The sequence below is a fragment of the Cannabis sativa genome, chromosome 5, assembly GCF_029168945.1.
Source record: "Cannabis sativa cultivar Pink pepper isolate KNU-18-1 chromosome 5, ASM2916894v1, whole genome shotgun sequence".
In the NCBI taxonomy this organism is placed as follows: domain Eukaryota; kingdom Viridiplantae; phylum Streptophyta; class Magnoliopsida; order Rosales; family Cannabaceae; genus Cannabis; species Cannabis sativa.
The window spans coordinates 47,747,372-47,768,039 of NC_083605.1; the positions used below are offsets into that span (position 1 = coordinate 47,747,372).

Sequence of the window (20,668 nt, forward strand, 5' to 3'; positions counted from 1 at the left end):
GTTTCTTTTAAAGAAAAAAACTAAAAATAAAGGTAAAACAAAATTTAAAAAGAAAAGACAGAAGGAAGATAGGTAAAAAAAAACAAATTGATGTTTCTTTTTTTTAAAAAAAAATGAGTAAAAAATATGGTGATTTTTTTTTTCAAATATATTTATATACATATATATTGAGATAATATATGTATATAATTGAGATTAAAAAATTTGAGATATATAAAAATAAAATGAGATTAAAAAAAGGAAATAATTAAGATTTTAAAAAAAAAATACAACAATTGAGATTAAAAAATTTTTTTAAAAAAAAAGGAAAACAATTTAAGATTTTAAAAAAATATATACTGAGATTAATAAAAAAAAAATTTAAAATCACAAACAATATAATCGAAGATAATAAAGATATATACATATTAATAACGAAAATATTAAGGGGCACATTTAGAAATCACGCACTACAAGAAGTAACATACTGTTATTGTGCATTTCAATATTAACTCCCACAAACTTTAATTTAATAGATTTCAAAAACAACTAACAAATTATTAAGTACCACATCAATATCGTATTGAATACTTTAAGGTGTCACATAGCAATAATAATACAAACATCATAAAAAAAAGAGATTTTTACACCTCATGTCAAAATTGACACCTTTTTTACATTTTTATCCATACACGGTTTTTTAAACTTTTTTAACTTTTACATTTTTCAATTTTACTTTTCAAAAAGTTTAATAATTACAATTTTACCTTTTCCCTTCTTCCTTACACACGTACACGCACGCCACCTCATAAATCCTTTCTTTTTCTTTTTTTTTTTTGAATTTTTCATTTACCTGATTCTTCCACTCTTCAAACCGAGCTTCCCACGATCGCCATTATCAAGCCCTAACCAATTTCTTCTTCCCACGATCACCTTCTCCAAGCCCTCACCCACGTTTTCCTCAACCTACATTGTCATCCTCCACTATATTTTCTCTATATAAATGGCAACCACTAGAAGTGGTTCGAAATCACCATCTCCGGCGAAGAAAGTTTCTAAAAAATCGAAGAAGGCTCCAACTGTTACTTCCAAAGTCGAACCTAAGATGGGGTTAAAAAAAATTGCTAAAAATTTAGTGGCTGATGTTCCAGAGACATCAGGCACTAAGAAAAGAGCCCCTCCTGTTAAAGTCGATGCTCCTAAGACTAAGAGAGCAAAAATTTCCAAGTCTGCACGCGATGTAAGTTTCTCTTTGTTGTTTTTAAATTTTTCTTTAGTTTTTTTCTGGTTGTTTTATTTCTGGTGTTACATTTGATGATTTAAAGTTTTCCCCATTTTTTGTTCTAGGTTTCCTCAGATTCTGATTTTGAGGATGAAGTGCATGGTGAGGACCAAAAGCCCAAAGTTGAATCAAAGGTAATTTAAATTTGCTTGGTTTCATTTTATTGTGTTAATTTTTACATGAGCTTTTTAGGTCACTGGTTTAGGTGTTTATTAGGATGTTTTTATGTTTTTTTGGTGTTCTTTATGTATTTCTGTCATGTATTGTGGTTGATGTTGTTTTGTTGTTTTTATTCAGTTGTTGTTTGGTTGTTGAAAAATTGCCCAGTTCAATTCGTATTTTGTTACAGTTTTGAATTGCTTTTCCCCATTGGTTGGTTATATGTTTATTGTGAATTTGTTTTCGGTTGTTTTACACACTATTGGTATTGAGAAGCATTTTACTAATTTCAATTGCAACAAGATCTTTCAGTGTTGTTTATTCTTTAGTTTTGTATATGTTTATTGTCAGTTTTTTCTCGGTTGTTTGTCACACTACTATTATCGACTACCATTTTCGAAATTTCATAACAACGAGCTTGTACAGTGTTGTTAATATTTTAGTTGTTTTTTTTTAAGTTGTGACAGTGTTGTTACTGTATTTTTTTGAAAGTTGTTTGTCTCTTACATTTATCATACTGTAAGGGTTTCATAAACGTTGTTTTTAGGTTTTTTATTGGCTGTAATTTGGCTACTACATTTTTATATATTCATTGTTATTGTATCTAAGATTTGTTGCTTTTGTATTTCTTTTTTTTTTGCAGGTCCATGCTAGGACCTCAGTGAAGGTTGAAGGATTTGACCTACCAAAGAAAAATCCCCCTAAGGTGTCCTTTTTTTAAAAAACAAATATTATTTTTATTATTTGTTTTCTGTTTTTTTTTTAGTTTTTTTTGTTTTTGTCCTGATTTATTTTGTTTATATTGATACAGGAATGGGATTATATTTATGACCAGAAGAATCTATTCATTGCGAAAGCCTTTTCCACTGCTACTTTCCAGGTGATAGAGAACATTAAGTCTTGTCTTTCAGATGTACAGCTTGAAATGTTTTCAAAAACCTGTTTTGGTCATTTCCTTAACCTTCCCGATTTTAAAGTTCAACCCCAAGTGTTTCATGGGTTGTTGCTCCGGGAGGTTCAGCAACCTAATGATGCTGAGTTGTGGGTAATGATACGCGGTGTTAGGCCTAGGTTTAGCATTGAGGAATTTGCATTGATTACTGGGTTAGACTGTGAAGGTGACTGTAGTGTCTTAGATTTTAAGCAAGAGGTTAATAGTCTTTGTGAAAGATATTGGCCAACTTCGTCCTCTATCACTAAGGAATCTGTTAGGGAATGTTTTACCACCAAGAGGTGGGGTGATTCTGATGAGGATGCTGAGAAGTTGGCAGTTTTGTATTTCGTGGAGTGGTTCTTGCTTAGTGGCACTAAGCATAAAAATGTACCCAAGTCTATTTTAGATGTTGTAGATAGTGGGAGGTACAATGAATTTGCTTGGGGCCGGAGTTCTTTTGAATTGACTATTTCCTCATTGAAGGGTAAGCTTGATAGTTGGGTTGAGGGGGTTAGGAAGGCAAGGAGTTCGGGAAAGAGGCCGAGTGTTTTTTACACTTTGATTGGTTGTCCTCATGTTCTTCAAGTTTTGTTCTACGAGTGTTGTAAGTACATGAAAGGTAAGTACTGCCAAAAGGAAAGCTCTCGTATTCCAAGGATCACTCAGTGGACATGCAATAGTCAACCTACTTTCAAAGTTTTGAAGACTACTATCTTTGATGTTTCCAAAGATAAGGTATATCTGTTTGTTGTAATTTGGTTTTTCAGTAGTTGTTTTTGTGTTGTTTTTCATTATTATTAATCTTCATAATTGAAATTTTAATTTTGGTGTTTTTTGATCGACCGCAACTTTCAAATATGAGGCCCACTACCGGTGAGTTCAAAGCTTTGAAACCGAGCAGCTTCAAGTTCGACACCGAGCTACAACTCTTACAAGAGTCTTCCTCTTCCCGAAGAGCCAAGCTGTTGCTCGAGTGACATTTCGTCAAGCTTGATGCCTTTTCGAGAAATTTCATGGGTTGGAGGTCAAGATCGATTCGTTGCATACTTCTCAACGAAGATTTCATCCGATTTGGTTGAGTTGAAAGAGTTTGTGTACGCACGAGTTTGTTTCTTTTGGTGCTCGGATGGCTTCAATGCGGATACGTATTTCTCTGTTTTTGCCGATTCCTATGCCAAGGTATTTTAGTTTTTCAATAGTTGTTTTTCGGTTTTTTTAAGTTGTTTTATACTAATTTAATTTGTAATTTCAATATAGGAAAAAGGCAGTGACTCTTCCAATGATGATGATGGAGGTGGTGATGAAGCAGATTTTGATTTAAATGAATCTGAAGAAATTGATGAAAATGAAGAAGAGAATGTTATGGGTGATGAGGAAGGGGAGGGTAGTGAAGGTGAAGAGAAGGATGGTCAAGCCGATGAAGATTCTGACTCAAAAGAAAAAAATGATAATGGCAGTGATGATGAATCCACTGATAGTGAGGAGAAGGTAGATAAGTAGACAATGTAACTAGGTTTTAGTTACTTTGTGTGGTTTATTTTGTTGTAAGTCCGTTTTAGGTAGTGCTCTTGTAATTCTATGTTATTGTTATGTCTCTTGTTATGTTTTATTTTTCAGAAATTTGCAACTATTTTCAGACTATTTATTTGTATTTATTATGTTATTTATATGGCTGTGTTTGTAGATTATGTTGTTCGCAATTTATTGTTGGTCTTCTTATTTTACTTGTTGTTTTTATTTTGTTTTTAAGTTGTTATGTAGTTTTTTTTTAGTTGTTGAAGTCTTTCACAAAAAATAACTTCACTTTTTTTCCATTTTCTTTTTCCTTTATTTTCTGTATCAAGAATTTCGTTGATTTCAATGACGGCCCTACTCAAATAGATGTTGAGGCTACTTTTGTTCGGTCCTGTAAAAGCAGTTGAGATTATGGTAATTTTGCTTTTGTGTTGTTTTTTGGTTGTGTAAAGGTTGTTATTTTTTAACCATGCTCTAATTCCTTTTTAATACCATATATAAACAGATGTCTTCAGATGGAATTGGTGGTGATCCTTGTAAACAGATTTCAGTTTCTGAAAATGTTGAGGTTACGGATCGTCGTCTTGTTTGTTTTGAGGTATATTTTTTTTTTTTGGTTGTTTTTTAGTTTCTTCATACTTTTTGTGTTTAACACTGTCTATTTTCTTTCATTTTTGTGGAAAAAATATATTAGATGGGTGCAACAGGTCTCAATGTTGATTCTAACATTGAACTTGAAGATGACCCAATTCCCGTTGAAGAAACTCCTCTTGTTGACAAGAGGAAATCTAAGAAACCCATAGCGCTGACGTCTCCGTTTATGGAGTATGACTCTTCCATTTCTAGTTCTAAAGATGGTTCTGGTTATGGAGTTGTTAAGTATGTGGCTGGGTTGTGTCCTCTCGATGATAAGATTGGTGAAGATGTAGAACATAAAGACGAGATTGATTTTGACTTGTGGCTTGGTGAAGGACGTCGATCGAAGAAAGATCCGTAAGTGTTTATTTTCAGCATTTTTGTTGTGTTTTTGTATTTTTTGTTTTTTACTTTACTATTTATGTTTCATTTTTTTTTTTAAAATGTTAGGCATGATAAGGAGAAGGTTTACTTGAAGGGTAAGGATAAGATTGTTCCCCCTTTTCGTTTTGGCGTGGAAGATGTTGCAACCAAGATGTGGTTCCACAAGCTTGCATATCCTGGCCAATGTTTGACTAATTCTGTAAGTTAAATTATTTTTTCTTTTGATTTTTTTCAAAAATTTCAGTCTATAGTTTTATTCAGGTTGTTTGTTGGTTGTTTTTTAGTTGTTGAAATATAATTCATTTTCTGATTTTCGAACATTTCTCATTTTTTATTGTTTAGCATCTGGACATCATTTTTTACTATCTACGTAAAAAAGGTAAGTATGCAAAGGAGCCAAAGGTTAAGTTCACAACCACCGATTGCTTATTCTTCAAAACCATTCATGCTTTGTATGAAAAATTTATTGCACAGAAAAAAAATCTTTCTTTGATAAGCACTTGACATGCCATTGCTGATTATATAAGAGGTAGAAAAATGTTATGTGGTTCCCCTTGGCATTTGTGCGATCATGTTTTCTTTATCATCCATATGGAGACTGAATCACATTGGATTCTTGGTCGATTGAATATTGAGGAAAGGCGTATGTACATGTACAACTCCTTGTCGACTGCTATGAAAGATAGTGCTGCTATCAAAGCTTGTCAGCCATTTGCGGTGTTGTTGCCCCACTTTTTTGCTTTGTTTGATGAGTTCAAAAAGGAAAACAAACCGGTTTGTTTAGACCCTTTCGAAGTTGTTAAGGTTGATGGTTTGCCTCAACAAACCTCAAAGTAAGTTGTTTTTATTTTTTATTTTCAAATGTTTTTAAAATTTGTAATGTTATTTTCCTTTTTTAAGTTTTTCTCGTTGTTGTTTTTTGGTTGTTTTGCGGTATTTGTGGTTGTTTCGTTGCATCGTTCGCCGAATACTTTATTGATATGAAACCGATTCCTCCCATATTTGATGTTGAGAAACACCGTGATAGGCTTGTCGTGTTGTTCTATAAGTATGCTCACATGAAAGAAGTGGAATTTATTGATAGTGAAGATGAGGCTCCTCCAAAGGGTCCAAAGAAGAATTTGTCTTAGTTATCTATTTGTTGTTGTTGGAAATTCTACTTTTTTATGTAGCTTTTGTTTTTTCTATTACCAGTTATGTTCATAATCATAGACAAGTTGTTGTTTCTATCATGTTTTTTTCTTAATTGGAATTGGTTTTTAATTTGTTCATATTTTTGGATTTTTAATCTTTATATTTACTCTTAGTCATGACAGCATACTATTAACAACCTTATTACAACCATCTGACAAACAACTAAATTGCATTTGTAATCACTTTATGTAGTTTATTTTTCCTTCTTATTAATTTCAACCTTCTTCCACTCATTTAATTATTTAACTATAATATTTGATGTTCTTTTGTATATTAATGATAATAATACCAATTCCCTATTATCAATATCTCTCCACATAAAAAATCACAATAAAAAAATGTATGTAACAACCAATCGTAATATCCAGTATGTGTTTTCTAAATGTTTTAATATAGTTGTTTTTTGGTTGATGTGTAGTTGTTTCCACTTCTATCTTGTGTAATTCTTCTGCAGGTCTTTTTGTTATGTCCCTTTTGTCCACACTTGCCACACTTGTTTTGTTTCTTTGTTTCCCAAGTCTTGCCATTCTTCTTTTCCTCGGCCTTCCGTACTTAATTCTCTCCTTTGGAGGCAACACTATGATTTCTTCAAAAAAAATCTGGAAGTTACCATTCTCTTACGTTTCCAACTGGGTATACTGTTTCTTCATATGTTTGCAGCCATGCTTTTGATGTGTAGTATTGTGCACAGTAGTTGTATGTGTTTATGTTCAAGTCCTTCATGACGGTGACTGCATGGTTACATGGCATTTCATCTTTTTGAAATCTATTGCATGTGCACGTCTTCTCCTTCAAGTTTACTATTCTTGTTCTGTCTTCATCTATCACCTCAAACAGGTTCTGGTTTGCTGGTTTCACCTGCATGTTTTAAACCAACTTTAAAACAACCAAAAAACTATGCAAAAACAACTGTTTTTATTTTACTTTATGCGAACGATAATCTGAACTTACTGTTAGTCGCAATGACTGTACATAGTTCCCTATGAGTTTTTTCTCAGATGATGGTGTCAGCCTTGTTGTGCATTTTTGTGCCTCCTTTCTATTATTGTATGTCCACTCTTGCATTTGTGCCCTCAAGCACTCCATTAATGTTGTCACTGGTGTTTCCCTTGCTGCTAAATTTGCTGAGTTCAGTGCCTCAGCTATGTTTGATGTCATGGTAGAGTACCTATAATTTGGACAGTTTCTGTCATAGTTCTACTTTTGAAAAAAAACTCAAACGCAACGCAAAAACAACACAAATACAACGCTCTAAATAGGTGAACATATCATTAATTTTATCCTTCTTATTAGTTTTCACCTGTTGTTTTCTGAATGATACCTTGACCATTTTTCATGGCCAATTTTCTCCAGGTACGGTCTTATGCGCTTATCCAAGTTGTCTAGCTCCCTCATATGGAATTCAAACTCCATTTCTGTGTAAGCTTTTGCAGCTGCAAAGAATGGCACTCTGAAATGCTTTGCATTTTTCTTGAATTTTGTTTTGAGGTTCGACAAGAGGTGGAAGATGCAGTAGCCATGTGTTATTTCAGGGAACACTTTCCTAGTTGCTTTGATGATGCTTTCATGTCTGTCTGATATTAGGCATTGACATTCTCGAACCCCGAATGCTTCTTTTATTTTTTTTAAGAACCACTCCCACGATTTATCGTTCTCAGAATCAACTATGCAGTATGCTAGTGGAAAAATTTTCGATTCTGCATCTTGTGTGTTGGCAGTGAGCAACGTGCCTCCATACGCGGCCTTTAGGAATGTACCGTCTACCACGATGATTGGTTTGCAGTTTGGCCAACCTTTTATAGCAGCATTCAATGCAACAAATGCATATTTGAAACTGTCATCATCATCTTTCTCTATGTCTATTAATGTTCCTGAATTTTAATCAAACAGGATTTTGTCAAACAACATTTACTCAACGAAATAATAACTCAAAAACAACTGTTTTTTCACAAATATTTTCAAAGTAAAATTTTTAAATTTTTTTTTACCTGGATTTGTTTTCTGTAGCATGTACAGGTATCTTGGCAAGAGATTGTATGACTCTTTAGCATTTCCATGTAGCTGGGTTTGTGCTCGCTCTTTACTACGCCATGCTTTCATGTAATTCATCTTTATTCCGTATTTGTCTTTCATTTCTGTCTTTATGTCTGCAGGGCTGCACTTTGTTTTCAGGTTCAAGAATTTTGGTTTTACAAAATCTGCTATCAACTTTGATGTAGCTTGTCGTTGATCTCCAAATCTTATTGTAACTGCACATGTGTGTTCTTCTTCGTAGCTCCTTATTATGAATGTTTCTGTGTTTCCATTTTTTGTAGCCTTTAAACTCCATTTGCAGTTTGTGTCCAAACACACTATGTTGTATTCTTTTGTGCAAGATTTCACTACTTTGTATTGAAATGTCTTCTTGATTGCAAAGTAGCATAGTGTACTTATCAATGTTTCTTTGTCCTTGTAAATTTGCCCCTTCTCTATTGTTTCATGTCGTTTGTCATTGATGATCATCATTTCTGTGTTGTCCACTTCCTCTTCTTCTTCCTGGTTGTTTTCTAGTTGCTGTACCATTTCTGCAGCCACAAGCTTTGCATAGTCGGTGAAGTCGAAATCTTCATCTACTGCTGTAGTTTTTTCGCTGTTGTTTTCTGGTTGTTGTATGGTTGATTCTGATGACACATTCTTGTTTCTAGGAAAAATGCATCAACTTCACCGGATCCCATCGTCTGCGCGTATAGTTGTTGCTTGGAAGTTGTTGCCGTGTTGTTTCCAGTTGCTTGCAAGTCTTCTGTCTTTGCGTTGTTCTCATACGATTCCATGATCATATTGTTCCACACCATTGTTTGGTTAGGTGGTGCCGTGTTACTGGTTTTGTTCACACACAATGGGTACCTTGTGAAATCAACCTCCTTCGTTAATAGCTTTATGTAGAACAACAGACTTTTGTCATCCTTGATTTGTAGTGGTTGGCCTCCTTCCTTCAGTTGATATTTCAGTTGTAGTTGTGTTGATTCATGGTTGCATTGGAGTTCTTCCATCATTATTCTCATTAGTTCCTCAAAAGTGCACTTGGTCGAAATTAATTGTCCACTTGTGTAACACCCTAACTATCTTAGGCGTATTACGTGATTTTTAAACGTACTGTGCAGCTCGTTGCTAGTCAACGAGGTTTATGGAAAAACGTGATTAATTAAAATTTTGCTTTTTCATTAAACTTATAAACCATTTTACAAAAGTCTCGGGATCCCGATTTATAAAATCATTTACAAACGTTTTTACTGTTTAACTATTACATCAAAATAAAAGTCGTCTAACGACAGTTACAAAATCTCAGCCGTGCTGTCCCGAGGATCGTACGCTCCAGGCCTAACCGCCCCGACATGTACAATCTCATAAGCTCGCTCACGGTCCTTCAGCAACTGCCTTGCCTTTACCTACACATGAACATAAACTGTGAGTCGACAGACTCAGTAAGAAAAGCATAATAATATCATACATAAAACTGACTGCCGTGTCCAACACGATACTGAGTCCCGCTACTGCCATGTCCAACATGGTACTGAGCACTACTGCCATGTCCAACATGGTACTGAGTTTTGAACCTTCAGGGGACGGTACTATTGACAAGTATCCTCCTGATCGGTCGAACCGGTCATACTCATTGCGGTCATACTCCAGCCTGTACCGACGGGATAGGTCAATAGCACTGAACCACCAACCAAGTGTCAGCCTGATCGGTCGAACCGGTCATACTCCGGCTGCTGGTCATACTCCAGCCTGTACCGACGTGACAGGGTTGGATGGTTCGAAGCCTAAATACATATCTAATGTAATCTAACAGGCTTCCTACATGCACGCTAAACATGTAATCTACATATGCATACTGTTATACTAATCTTACCTGGATTCCGATTTCAGGTGTGCCGGTCAACCTGACTGGAACTGAAGCTGAACGGCGGATTACTGGCTCCTAAACCATAAAAATCACAACGCTATAAGTGACACGCTAAATCACTTCCCGGGGACTAAAACTTGAAACTAAAAGTTTCCCTATCGATAAAAAGCATGGCAATACCCCTAAAAATCCAAAAACGAGGAAAACTAGGGTTCTGAAAAATCCCCAACCGGCAGACCGGTTGCCCAACCGGAATTCCGGTTCTGGGAAAATTCAGGACCCCATCCGGAATTCCGGATGCTCAACCGGAATTCCGGTTCCTCGCAGGCAGCCAACTAAAAATCTCCTAACTTGACCAATTCAAACCCAAATGGTCCCAAACTTTCCAGACCTGCTAAATAGACCCTAATAAACATTTCCAAGGCATCAAACCTACCCAGAAACCACATACACAAATTTTGCCATTGGAGCTCAAGCTTTGAGTTCCAAACTCAAGCTTGAGCAAAACCACATAAACAAGCAATCCACAAGCTTAATTCTACTAAACTAAGCATAAAAATACCTCTGCAAACTAACAGAAACATCCAGTAATCACACAGAAACATATCATAGCATTTCATCCAAAAATCACATATTTTACATAAAAACAACAAAGCTTTGAACACCCTATCTAGCATGCTTCAAATAACTCAATTAACATCACCTAAACATACTTTGAATCACACAATTTAACCACAAAAACACAGCAGCAAAACCAACTAAAAAATCATGCATGCATCTCATTTTTTCCACATTTTTCTCAAGAATTTAAAGAGAGGAAGACAAGAACCAACCTAGCTTGCAAAGAACCTTAAGAGATGAAGAATAACCAGCCAAAATCAAATGAGAAAAGCCCCCTCCTTGCTGCTCAAAGCTTGGCCGAAAGAGAGAGTGTTTGTGTGTGTGAGTTTTTGGAATTTTCTTTCAAAAAGTGTTGGAATTTTGGAAAAAAAGGAATATAACACATTTTATTTCAGCCAAATAATCACATAAATAATTATTTATTTTCCATTTAATAAATCATACAAGACAAAACACTAATGGGGCAAAAAGACCATTTTGCCCCTCCACCATAAAATCACTAAAATCATACTAAAGGGGTATTTTTGGGACATTCTAAATTCCCGGCCATTCCCGACATTCCCAATGTCTAAAACCCGTCCCCAAAATACTAACATACTAAGTTGTGATTTCTACTGAGCCAAACGCCGCGTTCCAAAATACCGGACACCGGAAATACGAAATATAAAAACTGCTGATGACATAATTATGCATATCTGAATTCCATAAATAACAATGATAAATTATTTAAATAGCTATAAATAATTTCCTGATTAACATAAATAACTGCTAATTTCCAAATTAACTAAGCGGGCTTTACAACTTGATTCATAATCAACATAGTTTTTGTTGTCATCCCAATGCCCATTGCTCTGCACCAATATTTGTAATGGTTCTGTTTCCTGAAATAATGTAAATTATTTACTTGGTTCAGTTTTTGTAGTTGCAAACAACTATTTTAATCTGTCAAAACAACCAATAAACAACTCTTTCCAGCAATAACTTATGCATCTAACACTTTCAGCTGGCCGACTATTTATATAGCTTAAATCAACTATCAAACAACTATTTTAAAAGCAATCAGTAATTAATAACAATAGATTCATATTTTCTAGTTTGTAGATCCCAAACAACTATTATTCCACTGTAAAACAACTTGTAAACAACAGTTTTCAGAACAAAACACTGTAGCAATTATTTATATGCGTTAATGTTTATTTTCATGCAAACCGTTGTTGTTTTTTTCTCAGCTTCATCAATATTTCATTATTATTTCAATTTAATCCGGTTTTCATCAATTAATATCAAATTACTATTCATCTACACTAAAAGATGTTTTCACGTTCCTGAAAAAATTTGTTTACCTTCAATTCTCCTTCTGATTCAATCATGGGTGAGTTTCTTTGATTTCCAGCTCCCCTTCTACTCGGTTCTTCTCCTCTGATCGCGATTTCTTTGTTCAATGATTGTTGTTTTTGAGTTTTTTTGTACATCAATGGAGGTTTCCTGGTTTTTTTTTTCCTTTTCGTTTTTGATTTTGGATTTTCGGGATTCAGCTTGTTTCCTAGGAGTTCTACATTTTTTTAGATTTTGATTTTGCTGGTTTTGGAAGAAAGATTGTTGAGATTGGGTTGTTGGGGTTGGATCGCTGGGTCACGAAGAAGGGTGCGGCTGGGTCACGAAGAAGATGGTGTTCCGTTTTGCTTGGCCGGCATTTTTGTAATTAACAACTTTATAGTTTCTATTTTTGTTTATTTCCTTTTTTAGGGTCATAAATGTAAATTTATTACATTTTAAGTTTATAATAGAAAAAATCTCTAAAAAAAACATAAAAGCCAACAATGACTTGTGGATATGCCTTCTTATTATATAGTAACATATAAATATATATAGAATACTTCTCTCAATATAAAGCCCCCTCCTTGCTGCTCAAAGCTTGGCCGAAAGAGAGAGTGTTTGTGTGTGTGAGTTTTTGGAATTTTCTTTCAAAAATGACTAAGTGTTGGAATTTTGGAAAAAAAGGAATATAACACATTTTATTTCAGCCAAATAATCACATAAATAATTATTTATTTTCCATTTAAAAAATCATACAAGACAAAACACTAATGGGGCAAAAAGATCATTTTGCCCCTCCACCATAAAATCACTAAAATCATACTAAAGGGGTATTTTTGGGACATTCTAAATTCCCGGCCATTCCCGACATTCCCAATGTCTAAAACCCGTCCCCAAAATACTAACATACTAAGTTGTGATTTCTACTGAGCCAAACGCCGCGTTCCAAAATACCGGACACCGGAAATACGAAATATAAAAACTACTGATGACATAATTATGCATATCTGAATTCCATAAATAACAATGATAAATTATTTAAATAGCTATAAATAATTTCCTGATTAACATAAATAACTGCTAATTTCCAAATTAACTAAGCGGGCTTTACAACTATCCCCCCCTTAAAAGGATTTCGTCCCCGAAATCTAACCACGAATAACTCTGGAAATTGAGCTCGCATATCTGATTCTAGCTCCCAGGTGGCTTCTTCCACCTTACTGTTTCTCCAGAGAACCTTGACCAACGCTATGGTCTTATTCCGAAGGACTTTATCCTTTCTATCCAGGATCTGCACTGGCTGTTCCTCATAAGACATATTTGACTGAAGCTGAAGGCTCTCATAACTGAGTATATGAGAGGGGTCTGAAACGTATTTTCTCAACATTGAGACATGAAATACGTTGTGCACTGCTGATAAAGCTGGAGGCAATGCTAACCGATATGCCACTTGCCTCTTTTCCCGAAACGTTTAATCCCCTTCATCGGAGATACTCGCAAAAACACCTGGTCCCCTACTCGGAACTCAACATCCCTACGTTTCGGATCTGCGTAACTCTTCTGTCTGCTCTGGGAGGCAAGCATTCTAGCTTTAATCTTCTCTATTGCCTCATTGGTCCGCTGAACTGACTCTGGACCTAGGTATTTCCTCTCCCCTGTCTCGTCCCAGTGGATAGGGGATCTACATTTCCTACCGTACAACAGTTCATAGGGTGCCATCCCTATCGTACTCTGATAGCTGTTGTTGTAAGAAAACTCTACTAACGGTAGGTATTTACTCCATGAACCCTCAAAGTCCATAACACAGGCTCTCAGCATATCCTCCAATATCTGAATTGTCCTTTCGGACTGACCATCTGTCTGAGGATGGAATGCTGTACTGAATTTTAGCTTCGTACCCATTGCCCGTTGCAAACTTTGCCAAAATTTGGAGGTGAATTTCGGATCCCTGTCCGAAACTATAGACTTCGGTACCCCGTGAAGTCTCACTATCTCCCTGACATATAACTCTGCCAACTGATCCACTGTAAACGTTGTTCTAACCGGCAGAAAATGAGCAGATTTCGTAAATCGATCCACCACTACCCAGATGGAGTCATACATACCCGTGGTCCTAGGTAACCCGACCACAAAATCCATCGTAATATCCTCCCATTTCCATTCTGGTAGGGTTAGAGGCTGCAACAACCCTGCTGGTCTCTGATGTTCAGCCTTGATCTGCTGACACGTGAGGCATCTCGAAACGAATTCTACCAAATTCTTCTTCATACCGCTCCACCAGAAGTACGGTTTCAAATCTTGGTACATCTTGGTGGTGCCGGGATGTAGAGAATATGGAGTAGAATGAGCCTCCTCAAAGATCTCGTTCCTCAAGTCCACACTGTTCGGGACACAAACCCTGGCTTTATACAAAAGCACCCCACTAGCTGACACTGAAAAGTCTTTGGCTTGACCAGCCAATACCTCATCTCGGATCTTCACTAACTCCGGATCTGTCGTCTGAGCAACCTTTATTCTTTCTAACAGATCAGATTGCAGCGTTAAGTTGTGAAGCTGACCTACCACAAACTCAATGCTGGATCTAACCATATCCTCTGCTAGCTGAGGTGAGATACGAACCATGCTAGCTACCGCCCGAACCCTTCTCGCTCGTGGCGTCGGCCACTACATTGGCTTTTCCGGGGTGATAGAGGATCTCGCAATCATAATCCTTCACTAATTCCAACCAACGCCTTTGTCTCATGTTCAAATCTTTCTGAGTAAAGAAATACTTGAGACTTTTATGGTCGGTATAGATCTCACACTTCTCACCATACAAGTAATGCCGCCAAATATTCAGTGCAAAAACCACTGCGGCCAATTCTAAATCATGAGTCGGGTATCGCTGTTCATAGTCCTTTAACTGACGGGAGGCGTAAGCGATAACCCGATCGGCTTGCATCAATACGCACCCCAAACCCTGTTTGGATGCGTCACAATAGACCACGAACTTCTCCTCGTCCGAAGGCAAAGCTAGTACCGGAGCAGTAATCAACCTCTGTTTCAGCTCCTGAAAACTAGCTTCGCATTTATCTGACCAGATAAATCGCTGATTCTTCTTTATAAGCTCGGTTAGGGGCATTGAAATTTTGGAGAACCCCTCCACGAACCTACGGTAGTACCCAGCTAATCCCAAGAAGCTTCTGATCTCTGTCACTGTCTTCGGTCTCGGCCAATCCCTGACGGATTCGATCTTCCCGGGATCCACCTTGATCCCGTCTTCACCCACAATGTGCCCTAGGAAGGACACCTGAGACAACCAGAACTCACATTTCTTGAACTTGGCGTAGAGCTTATGTTCTCGAAGTCGTTGCAGTACCATTTGAAGATGTAACTCATGCTCCTCTTCTGACTGAGAGTACACGAGGATGTCGTCGATAAACACAATCACACAGATATCGAGGAAATCCTTGAATACTCTATTCATCAGGTCCATGAATGCTGCAGGAGCATTGGTTAGTCCGAATGACATAACCAGGAACTCGTAGTGTCCATACCTAGTGCGGAAAGCCGTCTTTGGAATGTCCTCCTCTCGGATCCTCAACTGATGATAACCCGAACGGAGGTCAATCTTAGAAAAGACCGTCTTCCCCTGAAGCTGATCGAACAAATCATCGATCCTAGGTAATGGATATTTATTCTTCACCGTCAGCTTGTTCAACTCTCTGTAGTCGATGCACATCCTCATAGATCCATCCTTCTTCTTCACGAACAAAACCGGGGCTCCCCAAGGTGACACACTGGGCCGAATGAACCCTATGTCAAGCAACCCCTGGAGCTGAATCTTTAATTCCTTAAGTTCAGCTGGAGCCATCCTATACGGGGCTTTGGAAACCGGATCCACCCCTGGTGCCAAGTCAATCACGAAGTCAATCTCCCTCTGAGGTGGTAACCCTGGAAGTTCTTCGGGAAAAACGTCCAAAAATTCCCGAACCACACTGATATCCTCTGGCCGAGTGGTGTCCACCACCACGGCCAGAAACCCTAAGCACCCACCGTGCAATAGTTCTCTCGCTGACATAGCCGAGATCACCGGGATCCGAGATCCCTGAACCGAACCCACAAATACGAACGGTTCTTCACTTTCCGGTTGGAAGACCACCATCTTCCTCTTACAGTCAATGCTCGCCGAATATTTAGATAGGAAATCCATTCCTAAAATAATATCAAATTCGACTAAGCTCATCTCTATCAGATCAGCGCTTAACTCTCTACCATCTATCCTGATCGGCATAGACCTAATCCACCTATTGGAGATAACCAATTCTCCGCCAGGTAACAGGGTTCCAAACCCTGATTCACATCTAACAAAGGGTCTACCCAACTTACTAAAGACTCTGGCCGCCACATAAGAACGTGTAGCCCCAGAATCAAACAGCACTGAATAAAGCGAGTCGTTAATAAAAATCTGACCTGTAACAACCACTACAAGAAAATGGGTTTTCAGCGACTAAATTTTTGTGACTAGATAAACTTAGTCACTAATAGTTAGCTTTTACGACTAATATTTAGTCGCAGACATATTTAGTCATAAAATAATATTTAAATTGAACCAAAAGAATCAACGACTAATTTTTAGTCACTGTTTGCTATTTTTAGTGACTAAATTTGTACTTAGTCACTGATACTTTGGTGCCAAATTAATAGTTGTGGCGGGAGCACTAAATTTTGGTGACTAAAATTATTTAGTCACTAAAAATCCTCAATTTGTGACAAAATATTTGGTCGGTAAATGTTAAAGAGTTTCAATGACTAAATATTAGTCCTAAAAAATTTATACTTACATTTATTATTAATGATTTATATATACCAACTAATTATTTAGTCACGATAAAATATAAAACTAAATTAATATGTTTAATGTATATTATGTCACTACAAATATTTTAACTGCTAAAAAATACAATGCTAATGAGCTATAAAAGAGCAAATAATATATAAGCTAATTAACAAACGTATATATATATATGTTCATTAATTGTTTTTTTACCGAAAAGATGAGATTTTTTTTTAGTAAAAATCAATTTAAATTTAATATAATATAATGAATTAATATATATTCAAACTGTGTTGGTGTGGTTTCACTACCAAAATTACAAATAGGTGACATTTGCCAAAAAATATTACAAAAATAATAATTTAATGACATTTAAAAATATACTACAATATCTAAACTAAGAATTTAATAACATTAATTAAATGCACCAAAAATAGATTTTAGTAACACTTAAAAAAATGTTACTATAACTAGATATAGTGACATTTTAAAAATGTTACAATAATAGTAATTTAATGACATTTGCTCAAAAATATCACTTTAGTGAGAATAGATAACATTTTAATTGGTGGCATTTTTTTAAAAAAATATGACTAAAAGTATATTTAGATTTGATCAAAAATGTCACTAATTTGTATATATATATATTTAGTTTTAGTAGTATTATTTTAAAAATGTTACTAGAATATATCAATAATGACATTTGTAAAAATGATACAAAATATTAAATTTAGTGGCATTTTATAAGTGTTACTATATATATATAAATAGTTACCTTTTTAATTTATAATTATTTTTAAAAATTTCATAAAACTATATTTATTTTAAATATTTATAATAAAATTTTAAATGTTATATATGATAGCTTATTTAATTATATTTATGAAAAAAATAATTAAATAAATAATGGCATAGGATCATTAATTAGTCATTACCAAAAGCAAACAGGATTGTTAAAATTTTTATTCTTCCCGGCAAATTCCAAAATTTTTCCCTCTATATTTTCAGTTTCCCCCTATTTACTTTAGCACTCTCTCAAACCCTTATTCCCTCTATATTTCCAGTTTCTTTTTCCTTTTACATTTCTCACCTGTAAAAGGTACTTCACTCCAGGTGGTCGAGGCCGAGGCAGGGGCCGTGGTGGTTCAAGAGGAGGAGGGTCCGCTGGAAACTACCAGAGCAGCTATGTGTCTGCTCCATCCATTGAAGATCCTGGGCACTTCACAACCTTGGGTGGAAAGTGAGACCCTTGAGAACCTAATTTACATAATGCTCTATTTTAGATTTTGGGTTGTTTTCTTTAATTTAAAGCAAGAAATTGACATGAATAATTGGATTTTGTTTCCATTAATAGTTTTTTCTTGTCCTTCCTTTTTTGCTCACTCTTGTGCCTCAGATGTAAATTTCAGGCAATTCCTATGCTCCACTCTAGTTTTCTTTTCTCTTTTCTTCTTTTACTTTTTTAATGGGACTTGGGGGCATACGAAAAGGGATTTATTTATGGATAAAAATCTCATGATGACCAGTTTTGTTTTGAAATAGATATATCTAGGAAATTTTTAATTTTACCTGAAAAGTGTTGTGGGAGACCTCTGTTTGTCTGAAAAAAATATAATTTATTTAGTTTTTTATATTTAATGACGAAATTATTTCCAATCTTAATTTGCTATATGTATAATATATATCCTTATGTCATTTTATTATCTACTTTTACAGATTGATGATTCAGTACTTATTAGAGCATATACTTCAATCAGTATAGTACACTTGTTCTTCTTTTCTATTAATATATATATAATAATTATTTGTTACTAATATTAAATATGAAAGTCATGACTGTAGAAGACATATCCATACACAGAAGAGTATATATTTATGCGTTATTTATATATATATATCTTCTTATCTGATATGTGATTTAGTTTGTTAAATATGTGTTTTGTAGCTTTTCTCTACAAATTCGAAGCTATAATCTTACATTAATAGGATAATTTGTGCTAGATAGTTACTTTTGCAAAGACTTTAGGGGAACAATAGTTTATCCATAATATATAGAAATAAAGCCATATATTTGGCTGTTAAATCGTAAATAGATTGACAGTACTGGTGTTTGCTATTCCCTTCCATGTCGAAAGATGTATATATAATTCTCTGAAGAAGATATAATGTCAAGATTAATAATTTTATAGATTATGTTATTAACTGCATTGCTTGTTTGAGAGATGTAATTTTTTTTATTAAAAATGTTTTCACTTTCTAAACAGGCACTCTTTTAGTAGCAAAAGAATTATAATGTTGTGAATTTAACAGCATTATATGGATCAACATTTCAAGAATATTTTTCAGAGATCCATAATAATCATTGTTGTATTTATTTATTTATTTGTTTATTGACCCTTTATTGTAGTTGTTATGGATTTGAAAACTAACTTATTATATCACTACAGAAGAAAAATTAAACTGGTGTTCTGCCAATATTACAAAGTAGCATATGATTTGGCTTTCAATTTTATGTCAAGGATTTCATGTGGAACAAATTAACTAGTATATACACAAGGAGATAGGCAACATATCATTTTTCTTTCAGGTGAGATTATGTTATAGTATATATGTTGTGTAATTTATGTTTAATTCCTCTTGCTGTTGTGGATCCCTTTCTGCTGCAAGACAATGCAGAGTGGAATTTCGATAAATAAATTATAGTGACATTTTATGTTTTGCTGCTGATTCTTATATTTGGTCTAGTTGTTGTCTAGTGTTTTGTCTTTTGGATAGTCCTTTTGTCTTGAGCATGTTATCCCCATTAGGTAAGTATTTATTTTTTCTTTATTTTATTGTGACATGTTCTTAGACGTAGTTTTGAATTTCGAAAGAATTAGTAGATATATTTTGATTTTGCTCATTAATAGCCATACAATTATTACTTGTTTTTATTTGTAGTGACAATTGAAAATTATGATATGTTCTTGGTGGAAGGGCTCTTCAACACCTTCCCTCGAGGTGATCAGTTGTGGTAGTATTGTTTCATTGAACCTTTATTATATGAGTGCTTTAATGATTATGTCAGAAACTTGAAATTTTTTTGGGGCATATTGTATTTCTGCTTCAATTTTTTCGGGCATATTATATCATAAAATGTTTGATTTTCTTAGCACAAGTGAGAGACATTATACTTTGTAAACATTTATTGATAGAGATATATATCTTTTTAAACTTCAGAGACTTTGACAATAGAGATATAGTATGGTTGATGTGCTTAGAGATCATCTTTCAATCTGGTTCCCAAAGGACAGTTCAAGCTCTACTAGCATCACACAACTGAGATCATGCCTTTTAGATAATCTTCGAAGAGTTTGAGGGGTGTGTGCTTCCAACTTCCGAGTTGGAGCTAGATTAGGGGCTTCTCATTTTTTTTTTTAGTTGCTAGTTTTCTTTGTTTTTTATTTTTTGTGTAGTTTGGTTTACAACTTTGATTCATGGAGTTTGCTTTTGTAGTTTCTGGTTTAGATTTTGTATATTTCAAGATAGGCAAGAATTACATTGTAATTGTAACTTTTATGTAATGAATAAATGCCTTTAATATTATTTAAATATATATTTAATTATTTGTTTTTGTTTATAATTTAAATGAATGTAAACTCCAAATTAAAAATTAAAATAAATTTTATAAATTAGTTTTTAAAATTAAATATTTGTCATTAAATAATTAATTTATATAATTATTTATTTATCAAATATTTATTCTTTCATGACTAAATTTTAGTTACTGAAGCATAGTTTTTTGGGTGTTAAAAGTGTACAATGAAATTGAAATGACCAATATATCAAATTTATTGTGACTAAATTTAATATATTTTGTGATTAAATTTTGGTCATAAAAAATAACACTATTTGTGACAAAATATTTTAGTCACCAAATGTTTTCTACGACCGACTTTCAGTGAC

General features: G+C 34.7%; 4 protein-coding genes and 1 long non-coding RNA gene across 7 annotated transcripts; 4 read left to right on the forward strand and 1 right to left on the reverse strand.

The window, feature by feature from the left end:
* Positions 1-801: 801 nt before the first annotated feature.
* LOC115710968 (uncharacterized) lies at positions 802-3,186 on the forward strand. Of its 2 annotated transcripts, none has more exons than XM_061115708.1 (3): positions 802-1,219; positions 1,327-1,395; positions 2,064-3,186. In XM_061115708.1, exons 1-3 carry the CDS (start codon positions 983-985, stop codon positions 2,139-2,141), a joined length of 384 nt encoding a protein of 127 aa, XP_060971691.1. In that variant the 5' UTR covers positions 802-982; the 3' UTR covers positions 2,142-3,186. The 2 variants fall into 2 exon arrangements, with proteins under 2 accessions (XP_060971691.1, XP_060971690.1); XM_061115707.1 differs by having other exon boundaries at positions 803-1,219.
* A 161-nt stretch (positions 3,187-3,347) lies between these two features.
* On the forward strand, positions 3,348-4,276 carry LOC133038370 (uncharacterized). The gene is made up of 3 exons (XM_061116495.1): positions 3,348-3,533; positions 3,612-3,842; positions 4,199-4,276. Exons 1-3 carry the CDS (start codon positions 3,348-3,350, stop codon positions 4,274-4,276), a joined length of 495 nt encoding a protein of 164 aa, XP_060972478.1.
* LOC133037927 (uncharacterized) lies at positions 4,268-5,379 on the forward strand. The gene is made up of 2 exons (XM_061115709.1): positions 4,268-4,467; positions 4,564-5,379. The coding sequence occupies exons 1-2, from the start codon at positions 4,375-4,377 to the stop codon at positions 4,864-4,866; spliced, it is 396 nt and encodes a 131-aa protein (XP_060971692.1). The 5' UTR covers positions 4,268-4,374; the 3' UTR covers positions 4,867-5,379.
* A 1,310-nt stretch (positions 5,380-6,689) lies between these two features.
* Positions 6,690-9,112, reverse strand: LOC133038371 (uncharacterized). The gene is made up of 5 exons (XM_061116496.1): positions 8,788-9,112; positions 8,072-8,743; positions 7,384-7,954; positions 7,035-7,251; positions 6,690-6,941 (listed from the first exon to the last, which is right to left on the reverse strand). Exons 1-5 carry the CDS (start codon positions 9,110-9,112, stop codon positions 6,690-6,692), a joined length of 2,037 nt encoding a protein of 678 aa, XP_060972479.1.
* Positions 9,113-18,523: 9,411 nt separating this feature from the next.
* Positions 18,524-20,318, forward strand: LOC133037928 (uncharacterized). Of its 2 annotated transcripts, none has more exons than XR_009687908.1 (2): positions 18,524-19,723; positions 19,943-20,318. It is a non-coding gene; the product is annotated as an uncharacterized LOC133037928 (long non-coding RNA). The 2 variants fall into 2 exon arrangements; XR_009687909.1 differs by having other exon boundaries at positions 19,984-20,318.
* The last annotated feature ends 350 nt before the right edge of the window (positions 20,319-20,668 follow it).

Coding starts and splice junctions, on each gene's coding strand:
- LOC115710968 (XM_061115707.1), top strand. CDS start 2,346: ATGTTTTCAAAAACCTGTTTTGGTCATTTCCTTAACCTTCCCGATTTT.
- LOC133038370 (XM_061116495.1), top strand. CDS start 3,348: ATGCCTTTTCGAGAAATTTCATGGGTTGGAGGTCAAGATCGATTCGTT. Junction 3,534..3,611: donor TTGCCGATTCCTATGCCAAG/GTATTTTAGTTT, acceptor ATTTCAATATAG/GAAAAAGGCAGTGACTCTTC. Junction 3,843..4,198: donor CCACTGATAGTGAGGAGAAG/GTAGATAAGTAG, acceptor TTCTGTATCAAG/AATTTCGTTGATTTCAATGA.
- LOC133037927 (XM_061115709.1), top strand. CDS start 4,375: ATGTCTTCAGATGGAATTGGTGGTGATCCTTGTAAACAGATTTCAGTT. Junction 4,468..4,563: donor GTCGTCTTGTTTGTTTTGAG/GTATATTTTTTT, acceptor AAAATATATTAG/ATGGGTGCAACAGGTCTCAA.
- LOC133038371 (XM_061116496.1), bottom strand. CDS start 9,112: ATGGAAGAACTCCAATGCAACCATGAATCAACACAACTACAACTGAAA. Junction 7,955..8,071: donor GCTACAGAAAACAAATCCAG/GTAAAAAAAAAT, acceptor ATTAAAATTCAG/GAACATTAATAGACATAGAG. Junction 6,942..7,034: donor TACAGTCATTGCGACTAACA/GTAAGTTCAGAT, acceptor TAAAACATGCAG/GTGAAACCAGCAAACCAGAA.